The 12,646-nt window shown below is 41.4% G+C and overlaps 2 protein-coding genes and 1 long non-coding RNA gene across 3 annotated transcripts in view; 2 read left to right on the top strand and 1 right to left on the bottom strand.

Moving 5' to 3' along the window:
• Positions 1 to 12,646, top strand: part of LOC309700530 (NACHT, LRR and PYD domains-containing protein 12-like) — a 90,009-nt gene that overhangs the window by 45,484 nt on the left and 31,879 nt on the right. The window lies entirely within an intron of this gene.
• LOC309701629 lies at positions 3,162 to 4,755 on the top strand. Its single transcript, XR_014275189.1, has 3 exons — positions 3,162 to 3,371; positions 3,970 to 4,132; positions 4,463 to 4,755. It is a non-coding gene; the product is annotated as an uncharacterized lncRNA (long non-coding RNA).
• On the bottom strand, positions 8,210 to 12,116 carry LOC309698098 (uncharacterized protein; the record flags this gene model as incomplete). Its single annotated transcript, XM_082520387.1, has 12 exons — positions 11,682 to 12,116; positions 11,458 to 11,557; positions 11,003 to 11,234; positions 10,727 to 10,905; positions 10,537 to 10,630; positions 10,110 to 10,227; positions 9,944 to 10,035; positions 9,750 to 9,843; positions 9,319 to 9,389; positions 8,924 to 9,089; positions 8,643 to 8,798; positions 8,210 to 8,325 (listed from the first exon to the last, which is right to left on the bottom strand). The coding sequence occupies exons 3-12, from the start codon at positions 11,057 to 11,059 to the stop codon at positions 8,210 to 8,212; spliced, it is 1,143 nt and encodes a 380-aa protein (XP_082376513.1). The 5' UTR covers positions 11,060 to 11,234; positions 11,458 to 11,557; positions 11,682 to 12,116.

Raw genomic sequence — 12,646 nt, 5'->3', positions numbered from 1 at the left:
TAAACTTTCAGAAGTAAGTACTGAATATTATGTCACTTATTTATGTGCAGATGTTTAATAATGAAGAACATTAAAACATTCCTGTTGGCCACATGTCGGCAAAGTTATGTGACATTAGTGATGTTTGTACTTTCAGCGTTTACTTGGTTTTAAAGCCTTTACTTTAAAATATACGCTGTTCAATAGTCGACCTTAATCCTACAGAGAATGTGATGATTTTGTGGATAATTAAAGTCAGTCATTTATCCACAAACACAACAAGCTGAAAGTCAGTGATGCTGCTCGGTTTGCAGTCCTGAATATCACGGCACAAGCAGGATTCACTGCACTGTTAATGTTAGCTATGTTATATTGCTGCCTCTGTTCGGTGGTGTCGAGCCAAACGGACTTTAACGTGTGTTTGAACGAGCTGACGGTTCACTCGTTAAGCTGAAAGAAAGATGCTTTAATCACAGCAGTCACACATGTGTCCACTGCACCATCTGGGAACTCTTCTTGTTTGCACTCGTAATACCATACCATACCAACTTTATTTCTAAAGCACTTTAACATAAAACCAGAGTTTCACAAAGTGCTGTACATGTTAATAGCATACGTAAAGAAAATTAAAATGAGATATGATAAAATAAATAGATACAATAAATTGAAACATGTTAAAACAAATTGAGTCAACCCCTCTAATCAATGCCAAAGGCTTCAGCGAATAAATATGTTTTAAGAAGACTTTTAAATTCAGAGAGAGAAGAGGCCTGCCTAACATGCAAGGGCAGATCATTCCACAACTTTGGAGCAGCTACAGCAAAAGCACGATCACCTTTAAATTTATACTTAGTTTTCGGTACCTTAAGGAGCTGCTGATTGGCGGACCTAAGGGAACGGGCAGGTGTATATGGTTGTAGTAGCTCCGAGAGGTAGGGGGGGGCCAGGCCATTAAGAGATTTAAAAGCAAATAAGAGAATTTTAAAAACAATCCTAAAATAACACAAACACTAAATCCTCCTTCTCTGGTGCTGTTGTGTAGCAGTGTGTACACCTGAGACTGTCACCTGTCTGTCTGTCCTGCACAGGGCTGAACTGGGACAAAAAATCGGCCTGGGCATTTTGACTAGAGACCGGCCCACCAAAAATGTGACGTCATTCAGGGGTAAAAACCGCAAAGGATTCTGGGAACTTGTGGCAAGAGGTACTAGCGCATGCAGGCTTTCAATTGAACTCAGTTACAGAGCGATAAAAAGAAACACAAAAAATAGCCGGTGTTGTGCCAAAAAGTGATTGTCTGCCAAAAAGTGATTGCTCGTATTTAAATTGCTATAAGTAACTTGTTGGGCTATAATATGTGAAACATATGTCAAATGCATCCCTCATGGATGACATAAAGTCATCTCTCCATCTTCATCTCCTGCTCTTTTATTTCTCTCTCTTGCTCCATCTCTCTCTGCTGCTCTTCTGTCTCCTCTGTCACAGACTTCTCCACTTTTGATGATAAATCAGCCTGGTGCAACATGTAAGGATTGGCACAATTTGTTAAGATTTTGAGGAGTTTGAGAAACTAACCTTAAGCATAAAATAAAATTTACTATCAGTAACTTCATAGCACCCGCCCAGGAGTATATAAACTCCGTCATGCTAGCTAGTACCAGTTATTCTAAGCGACTGTAAAAAGTCAGCACAACGAAAACAAACTACAACTAAACTTGGTTTATATCTGACACAGATAGACAGCAGGTCATAACTTCTTACCTGAAGTTCAGTTCCTCTGCCACTATGACCGGTGGCGGCCTCGGGTCTCTCCTCCTCTTGCCTCCCCTTTCCCTTATCCACCTGCTGGCCTCCACCACTTGCTGATGTTGCTAAATCTGTGGAAGCTATGCCACAGCTACCGCCAAACAATTCAGTTATTTTTACACATTTGGCAGCGTCTGCCTGAAGGGCTTGTTTCTTTTTGGCCCTAATTTTTTCTGCACCTTCTTTCCTTTTTTTGTTCTCCATTTTCTTTAGTTCATCTATAAGATTGCTAAACAAGGGGGAGGGTGCATCCGACCTCCTCGGCTGTAATTGGTCCAGCCCAGAGTCGATCATGACCAATTGGCCAATCCAACACCTTTCATTATTTATACCCTTCCAAAAAAAAAAAAAAATCGATCGGCCCATAAAAGCAAAAAATCGCCAGTGGCCCACCGGGCAAATGCCCGGTATGCCCGATGGCGAGTCCAGCTATGGTCCTGCACTCTCTCTCTGTTTCTTTGTCTCTGATTGTGTAATAAAAGTATGAACATGTGTTTATAAGTTACACTTGTGTTTGAATCCTGCACCTTATCACACATTTGATTTCCATGTGTGACGACTGCAAGTGTCCAGAGTGAGGACAGACTGAGGGACCCACTGCTGCACATCATCTGTGAGGCTTTGCAGCCCTGATGATCCACCAGGACAAACTCAGCAGTGTGTGAGGAAGAGGAGGAGGAAGAGCCAGCAGCAGCTGACAGATGGAGAGAATAGACAGACTGTTCCCTGTTTGTGAAGGACTGCTAGGAAAGTTTAACATAACTGTCTGTGCTGAATCAGTCTTATTAGGTAATGTCCAAATAATGTTATCCTCCCAGTGTTTTCAGTGTGGGAGAAAGTACTCAGGGCCTTCAAGTTACACACTATGAAAGGCAGCAACAAGTTTAATGTTCAGAAACCTAAAGTCTGTATCAGCAGCAGAATGGAGCTAAAAATAAATGTTTGTTTCAGTTCTATGAAGCTTTGAGTATTTTGGATCAGTAGCACTGCTGTGTTTGTTGCATCATATTGCTGTGATTGTTTATTTGCTTTATATATTCTGAGCTAAGTTGATCTATAGTGTTACATCATATTCTATAAGGATGTTATGTGTTTGTAGACTTTCTGCCCAGTTTGACCCATTTAGCAGAAGTCAGCCTGTTTAAGGCTCTGATGTCTATTCTGTATGACTTAAAGCAGTTATGACATGGTCTGATTTTCTCACCCAATAAAGGAATATTTCATTTATCAGTCTACTCTTCATTCTATCAGACACAGTTATCACAGCTCGTACATTTGCTTTTTACACATATATGTAAGCACTGAGCCACATTTAGTAATGCCAACATATTAAAAGAACAATATTTCTCTCTTATATATGATACATCTATATACACACTGTCACAGATACTTGAGTGTCTTTGAGTGAAGATTTAAGGTGATAGGAAATATAAATAACTGCAACTTGAATCTTTGACACAGAGTTCATGCTTCAGAGTTCAGATGTTCAGAGTTCATGGACCGTTGAGGCTGCGAACTTTAAGGCTGCAGACCCTGAATTGGGATACAGCCATCGACTGTGGAAACCTTGCAAGTGGATCGTAAAGGTTGTTACAGAGTCTTTCATGTCTAAATTTGCCGTTAATAATTATATAATTGTAGGAATCATCTAGTTTGCTTACACTGATTACGTTGGCACTTTGTTAGCGCTACAACAACGGTCAGACCCCCGAGGCATCTAAACTTTAGTAAGAATGTGCACTTTTGACACCTCTGGTTAGCATTTAGTGGTCAGTTTCAAACGTATTTGATTTTTGCTTGTTATGAACAAATTCACTTCACTACTTTTCACGATCTGTAACATCAATGCACATTGTTCCATTTACTGCATATTGCACTTTATTCATATCTCTCATTCCACCTGCAAAAACATTGTAAAGGTCGTCACAGAGAGTTTTATATATGTATAAATACTAATATTCTCTATTTATTCTGTTTTATTGCCAAGATGTTAGTTAGCCTTTGTTCAATTGTCTTTTATATGTCAATAGATACGTATGTCACAAATAAAAGTTTCTTGTAAATTATGTTTTTGTAAAGAATTTTCTCCCAAATCTCTTACATGCTAACTGTAACGTGTTATTTCTGCTAAAACCTGAACTTAAATGTGTATATGGTGTTTATCTGTTTTTCTCTCTGTTTTAGATGCAAATATCAAATTGGAGTTCTGCCTCCAGGCCAGAATTGCAGGAATGCACCACGTGTTGGCTGTTTCACTGCCCTCTGTGCCCCACTCTCAGCCCTGCTGTCAGGGCAAAGATTGAGCAGCATATAAATGGACACATTCAAAGTGCTTTGCCTTTCAAAGGTATGTTGGTATTAAATATACCTCATAGTTAAAGTCATAAATATGCACTTCTTTTCAGCACCTCTGCAGGTCTTTGTTGACTTTAAAGTTATTTTTCACATTGTACAGTTCAGTTCATTCATCAGCGAGAGAAAAAAGTGTTTTCATTAAATATTTTTCCTGTTCACCACATTTCCTGACAGCTCTTGTGATCCACACCATTTTGCTTTCATTATTGAGGACGGCTTGGATATTTTTGTTAATATGTACAATCTGATTGTTAGATAAACTGACTGCATTCTATACAACTACATTTAAATTACATGTTTTTTCTTTTTTTCTCTCTTACAGACAAAATGATGTGCCGGTGCACTTTCACTGCCCTTCTGTAACATGACAGTCATACAGCGTGGGGATATGGCAAGGCAATTATTGTCATGTCAGCATTCAGGACTGCTCCCCACTGAACTCTCCGTGGAGCCTCGTCTCCCTCTCCATGTCTCGTCTCCAGCATCTAAACCATTTCCTGAATCTTGGGTAGAACATTCATGTGCTCCACCCTCTGTGCTAAATGAAACTGGGGCTTGTGGAAAGTCCATGAAAATGAAACGTCCTCACTGTGGTCTTAGTCTTCTTACAAAAAAACTTCAAGGCTCACATAATGAGGAGGCATTCAAACAGGTCAATAGATGTTTGCCTGGCCTGTCATCCACAGTGTTTTTGTGTAGAGGGACTTCTTCCTCTTTGTTTTTCAGTTTGCAGAGGACATGGAGCTCTTTTTAAAAGCATGTGCTGACGAGCAGAGACTACAGGTCAAAGCGATGTTTGACATTTAATGGACAGATGAAGGCACTGGCTGTTTGTTTGTGTTTTTTATCTGTTGTTTGTTTTTCAGTGTACAGAATTCCAGTTAAACTTATTATAAAATGCTGTTCACTTGTTTCCATACTTATAGTAAAAAATGTAAGTGTAAATGCAACAGCATTGTTTATACTTGTAACTTCAGAGTAAAAAGCTTATTGTTGATATTAACATTAATGTATTATCCTGTAATCAATAATATTTTTATGCATTTTACGCATTAACCCTCTGATCTCTATCCTGGCCATTTGGGGCCACTTCACTTCTCCTTGTTTGACTGCTACACTGCAGTGGACCAAAAGAATGACGCAGGTTTGATCTTAAGGCTCTAATAGTTGTGTGTGTTGTGCATGACATTGCAACGCAAACATGTATTTGCAAGATAGACTGGAATAAATTATGATGCATCAAATATTACACAGGCTGCAGTGAATTGTTGTTGATACAGGTTATTGAGCTTTGAGTTTCCCAGTCAAACGTAGCTTTGACACACATGCTAACACTCTTACTCTTGTACATTTCATAACAAGACACCAAAGCCAAAATATTAGCTCTCAAAACAAATTCAAAGCTGCAGCTGCAGCACACACAGCAACAAACACTGTTAGTAAATGTGTCCTGGAGTTTCTGCAGGTGCAGAAAGTGCTGCTGCTGTAAGTCAGCCTAACAGCTTCCAGATCACTGATATTTCTGGAAAGATGGCAAGAAGGGCATCACAGCTCATTTCTACAATCTCCCAGATCTTGGAATACAAGCCCCTGTCCCATGAAAACCACTTCACAGTAGTAGGAGTCCACTAAAACCTACAAATGAAGAGTGATCCTGGAAGAAATAGGGCGCACACTAGTGACCTCAACAGTTGCAAGACAGCCTTGTCCCCGATGCTTATATGAAAAAAAATATGAAGATTTATGAAACCATTAGGACTTTATTACTGTTTTATCTGAAAAGCTACTGGTAATATTTAACCTAACTGGGATTTAAAGTGTAAAAAACAGAATGTAGATAAAATTTTGGTTTTGATGAAAAGGAGTGGAGCTTGTGAGCCACAATGTAAGCAGTGTTGCTTTGCTGACATGCACTCGATGCTGGCAGTACAAGCATTGTAGTGGTTCTTATATTTTTGTAAACTAACTGTATAATATATTGAGCCATTCAACAGTACACAAATGTTTGTAGGCTCCTTTTTGTATGCAACCTGCATGTCTTTCTGAATTAATTGTTTGTTTATATCATGTTTTTCAGGAAAAAGAAGAAGTTAAAGTCAAGTGGAAGCCCTGCTCAACATGGTATGTAGTAACAACTTTGTTGGACGGGAACAGACATTCATACTGTTGATAAATAGTTATCACCTCAATTTGAATTCATGTATTTGGACTAAACTAAATTGGGAGCTGTTAGCTGTCAAGCTGCTCCTCTGTGAGGAGCTTGATAGCTGTCCACCTCCAAAGTCCATTATGAGTTTTGGAGGTGGACATGGTCAAGACTTTTAAGAGTTGGCATAAGACTTTACTTCTTTATAGAGCTTATAGTTGGGGCTGGTTCAGGTCAGCCCTTAGTTATGCTGTCATAGCACCAGACTGCTGGGTGTTAGTGTCTACTCGTGTCATTGTATATATCCAGGAATATGTGCCTGAGGATAGTTGTCATGAAATCAATATTAAATCAAAGTTTTCCTTAATGACCACAGCTGGCATGAGTTCTCCAAAGCTGCCTGCTGTCTCAGGATCTGTCTCCAAAAAGAACCAGGGAGCGCTAACATGTTATGTTCTAGACTGATGAAGAAAATGCACATTAAACATAGTATAAACTCACTATGTTAAGTAATGTGAAGAGGATGCCTTTAGCTCCTATTGGGTTGGTTCCTTGATCAGTGCAATACAGAATCATTCATCTGGTTTGATGTAATGTCCTTCAAACACGTCAAAATGAGGCTCTGTAGTCTGTGTGGCCTCCACATGCCTGTATGACCTCACTACAACACCTGGGCATGCTCCTGATGAAGTGGCAGATGGTCTCCTGATGGATCTCCTCCCAGACTCCAGGACTAGAGCATCTGCCAACTCCTGGACAGTCTGTGGTGCAGTTGGTGGATGGAGTGAGACGTGATGTCCCAGATGTCCTCAAATGGATTCAGATCTGGGGAATGGGCGGGCCAGTCCACAGCATCAATGCCTTCGTCTTGCAGGAACTGCTGACACACTCCAGCCACATGAGGTCTAGCGCTGTCTTGCATTAGGAGGAACCCGGGGCCACCCGCACCAGCATATAGTCTCACAAGGGGTCTGAGGATCTAATTTCAGCACCTAATGGCAGTCAGGCTACCTCTGCCGAGCACACGGGGGGCTGTGCGGTCCCCCAAAGAAATGCCACCCACACCATTAGTGACCCACTGCCCAACCATCATGCTGGTGGATGTTTCAGGCAGCAGAAGGTTCTCCAATATGTCTCCAGACTCTGTCACAAGTACTTAGTGTGAACTTGCTTTCATCTGTGAAGAGCACAGGGCGCCAGTGGCAAAGTTGCCAAGCTTGGTGTTCTCTGGCAAATGCCAAACATCCTGCACGGTGTTGGGCTGTAAGCACAACCCCCACCTGTGGACGTCGAGCCCTCATACCACCCTCATGGAGTCAGTATCTGACCGTTTGAGCAGACGTGCATATTTGTGGCCTGCTGGAGGTCATTTTGCACAGCTCTGGCCTTTCTTTCCTACCCCACAGTACCTTTCCTTATCTTTTGTTTCCTACTCTTTTACTTAGTCTTTGATCACGGTTGTCTTTCTAGATAATTAATGTCATTTGTTCTGGGGCGAGTCACTGGCTCGGGTGCATTCTGGGACTGTCAGTTCACCAGTGTGCTGGCATGCTTCTTAACAAACACACCACTACAGCAAACATCTCAGTTGTACTTGTTGATTTCTTCAACAAAACACTGAACAAAACATGTCCTTGTGAGTGTGCTGCCTGGTGCTTTTACATTTTGTGGTAATTTGAGCAGCCCAGAAAGCATCCCATGAATTCAATTATGTTATTGTATCTGAACATGTACACGAGTCATTAAATTAGATGGGAAAGAATGATTCAGGGTAAACAACTGCACCAAGGGAATTACATTTTTCTTCTCAACATGTAAAATGTCTGTTGATAAGCAATTTCTGAAACAGACATTATAAAAATCACATTAAACAGATGTGATTAACTTTTTATTCTAGCAAACATAACATCAATGATGACACAATCAGTCTTCATCAGAAGTGCTCAAATCACTCTCATCGTCTGAAACGTCCTCCTCCTCCTCCGAGTCCATTTCCAGGAGTGGTTGGTGGCTGAGGATTCTCTTGTACACGTCCTTTACTTTGAGCGTTTCAGCTTTCAGTTCACTTTGTTTTTAAACCAGGCTATGGAGTCCTTTCTGTGCATCCTCCGACATGCCAACAAGGGAGGCTGTAAAAACAACAAAACTATTAAATATAAGTAAAACAAACAAACAAAAAACCTCACCTCATAAACACAAGGAGTTAGGATCATGTAATTAAACTTTTTTTTAAGGGAGAAGGCAGTGTTAGCTAGCAACCCAAATATAGGTAAAAGATCCAGTAAGACTTTAGCATCTGCTCTTATTTTCAATCAATTCATCACCAAATGTATAAATAAATAAAAGATGTGCTTACAGTCTGAGGAGATTGTCCCCAACACCACAGATCGCATTCGCAACACTGTCCAGTGATGCTGCATCTCCCTGCAAAGGATCATCTCCTCCTCTCTCAGGCGCCTCACAGCCATCACCTTCTCAAAGACCTTTCTCTTTGTCCGGAGGTCAGCAGCAGCTGCAGTTTAACAACATCAGATGGGAAAACATAGCAGCATATTATGATTCAAGAACAAAACATTCAACTGCTGCTCAGATACTGGGAGTTTGTTTAAAAAGGATATTTAGAAATCAAGAGCTTACGTTCACTTGTGCTCTGCCAGGGCCAAACGTCGGTCTGCATGAGGGCATCACTGGATACGATTTGCTTTGTTGCTTGTTTCCTTGTTGTAGTCGTCAACAGCAGCCGCCAAGCGTTTCTTCTCATGTAAGATGACCTTGTGAATTCTGTGTCGCCTCTTGTTGCTATCTGTAAATAATCATAAAAAGGAACACCTTCACATAATGCATATATTTACATTTTAATCTACACTCATCAATTCGTTTGCTAGAACAAATCACATCCAGCTTAAACAAACCTGGATCTGATTTTATTCTGTTTACAAAGTAGCTGTACAAGCTGTACAAACTGAGCATCAAACGGTCCGTTTCAAAGAAACTGTGACACCATTTTGTCTGTAAAGACTTTGTGTTCGCACTCTGATGATGACGACAAGCTCCTCTACTCGTGCCTGCAACGCTCCAAGGCTGCCATCAGTTTGATCCGTTTCTAAGTGAGAGGAATATTAATCAGAACACAGGATGAGTAACAGTCACCAAACTACAGTGGACTCTGTAATCACTGACTTGATGATATTCATTATAAGACATCTGGAGCCTTCATGTGCTGCATTATCATGAGATAACAAGTATGTTGGTGTTCAGCTTTATAAACCAACTAGTACGACATCACTTCAACCCAGGTCCAATCCAATTTGATCAAACGCAACAACTCTGCCATCAATTCTGCTTTTACAAGCTTATTTTTCATTGTTTGTTGACACTGTCAGAAAGATCTTAACTCTAAGTTCTTTAATGAGGCCATGGTGGGTCCTGTTGTTATACACGAGTGCATTATATTGAGACTCACCTTCAGCCCATTGCTGCAGTGTGTCGTCATCCACACCCAGCTCATTTCTGCTCGCATTCAGGCTCTCCACTTGTTCTCTAAGGATCCTTATGATCTAAGAATACATTAATAAATGTCATTCATATGGACATTTTTAGAGTACTGGTGTTTTCCCCCATTACCACACACATTAAAATGGGTGTTGAAAAAATGACCTTTAGATATCTCTGGCTCAAAGTGCGGCCCAGTTGTTCCACTTTCCTTTTGTTCCAGCCCAAAGCCAGGAGGCTCAGCATGTCTGTTCGCCCTGCATTTCAGTTAGTATACAAATAAGAATGAATGAGCAGGAGACTGAGTGGAATCTCACACACAGACACACACCTGCTTTAGACATGTACTTCGTTGTGATGGCCGCCCTAGACAGGAAACTGTTTACTTGCTCCACCTCTTCTCCAACTGTAGAACCGGCCCCATCCTGAAACGCACCTCCCCATTTGATCTATAGAAAGGAGGTCACAATACATGACTGCTGAATTCATTCAACCTTATAACAAAATGTCTTAAACGTATCCAAGACTACAAGCTGCAGTATACCTCGCACATCCAAGTGTGAGCTACTCAAAATGAAGTACACATTAAGATAAAGTCAAGTAAATAGTATTACGACAACACCAAGAGAAAAACAAAATAAATATCCACCCATCCAAATATGTATCCACACACACACACGTATGAGTATATGGTTATGGCGTTAACGTCATTTTAACAAGATTAACGCTGACAGCACTGATATATATGTGTATCTTACATCATTTGTGTGTCTCTGGATGTATTTCACAAACTCAGCAACTTCCTCATCTTTCTCAATGAAGACACCTTCAAAGTTCCCCTGCTCTGAAGTGCTGAACGAACACGGTGACAGTTGTTTGAAAAGAAACATCAAAATACAATTTTTGTACAAATCCATATTTGATTTATGTACACAATGCATAACGTACCTTGCATTTGATTGAAAGCGATAAAGCTTGCAGTTTCCATCAACTGAGACGGCGAGCATGTCTGGAGTGCAGGCAGGGCAGCTAAAGCATGGCTCCTTGCACATCCTGTCCACCTCAAACTTTACAGCACTCCACTCCAAGAAACCTTTACTGAAGGCATCAGCTGATATTCGGCCAGTCTTTTAAGTAGAGGACAAACAACAGAATATTCACGGACAGTCATCATAAACATTGATTTGCACAATTTCCTTAAACTTGACAAATTTAGAAACTCACCCTTCCAAAATGGGCTGTTCGTTCATCCAGCACTTTGACAAAGGCCTTAAGTGACATCCCTGCTGCAGCTTCTTAATGTCATAGAAAGACTGAAAGACATCCATTGAAAACAGGGTGCAGAAATTTAAGGTGCCAGGCCAATATCCACCACCCTGGAAGTCCTTAACTGAGGGGGACCACATTAGGCCACAGCTGGTGCAGCTCACCACTGGCAGTGCAAGGTTATAACGGCCTTTAGGAAGGATAAGGAGAAATCCAGTCATGGCTCAACAAAGACATTCATTTTTTCCCATGTTGTTTTCAAAGCGGTCTGGTAAATCCAAATGACCTTTGACAGGTGCCCACATATACTGCGGGCCGAGGGTAATTCAAAACAATGTAGCAATGTACAATTTGCAATAAAACCTGCAAACACATCTATTGTGTATGTAGTGTGTGACAAAAGAGCAACTTACCATTTATGGTTACAAGAGCCACAATTGCACCGGGTGAAACCTCAACGTTACCTGCTGGGCAGTCACACACAGTCTGGTCTTTGCACAGGCAACAGCCGAACTAACATTAAAAACACACAATATATATAAAAAGAATTGGAAATTAAATGATACACAATAAATATACAATAACAGCACACACTCATAGTACATAGCAATAAATGCATAAGACTTAAAAACCGTACATATTGGATTGTGAAACTCTGATGAAGGCTGCAAAAACCCTCCTGTTACTGCCTCTCTGCTGTGCAGGACAAAGCGTGTGTGAACTGCAATATCACAGTCAGCACAAAGGAATGGAAGAGGCAGGCAGTCCAGACACCTCACAACTACTTGTTTGCCACACTGACACACACGGTGTGACTGTGGATCCAGAGTAGCTAACATATTGTCTATAAGACAAGGCCTGGCCTCTTTCCACTTTAGCAAGGACACCATGTTTCTGATCGCCCAGTGAGTAGCAGCTGACTCAGACAACGTCTCACAAGTCATGGCTGCGTCCTCTTCTCCATCCTCCAACAACTGAAGGAGCTCCTGACGAAGCACCTCAGTTCCACACACTAACAGAAAAAAAATAAAGAAACTCTTCCACAAAGTGAAAAACACTCTAGGCAGTATGTTTCTTACGGTGTGTTCACACCGAACGCGATGGACGCGAATCGAGCGTCAGGTTTACATGTAAAGTCAATGGAAAGGCGCGATGACGCGCGATTGCGGGTCCCGCGAAAATTCGGAAGCAGATTTGCGTCGCGAAAACGCCAAAACGCGTGAAACGCGCGTCAGTGTAGCGCGTCTGGCGCGTTTGACTCGCGAATAAAACCACGCGCGTGAGTTTTTGTGTTGCATTTTGTGCATACGCGCGTTTCGCGTCTACCGCTCGAGTTGGAAAAATCTGAACTCCAGCGTCAAATCGCGCCGCGACAACCAATCAGGAGCCTGGTGACGTGGCTGTTACCTAGGTCAAAGGGGCAGATCCAGCCAAAGCCCTTCATACTTCGATGGAGGGGAAGGCTAATCAATGCGGTAGCAAACAACTCGGAGCTGTACAACACCAGCTGCTTTCAGTACCGAGACAGGAATAAAAAGGACCGAGCTTGGAGGAAGATATGTGAAGAGATCGGGCAACCTGGTAAGTTCATTCATTTCTCTT

This window comes from Aulonocara stuartgranti (assembly GCF_965226115.1).
Source record: "Aulonocara stuartgranti genome assembly, chromosome: 3".
Classification (NCBI taxonomy): domain Eukaryota; kingdom Metazoa; phylum Chordata; class Actinopteri; order Cichliformes; family Cichlidae; genus Aulonocara; species Aulonocara stuartgranti.
This window is presented reverse-complemented; position numbering and strand designations above follow the sequence as displayed.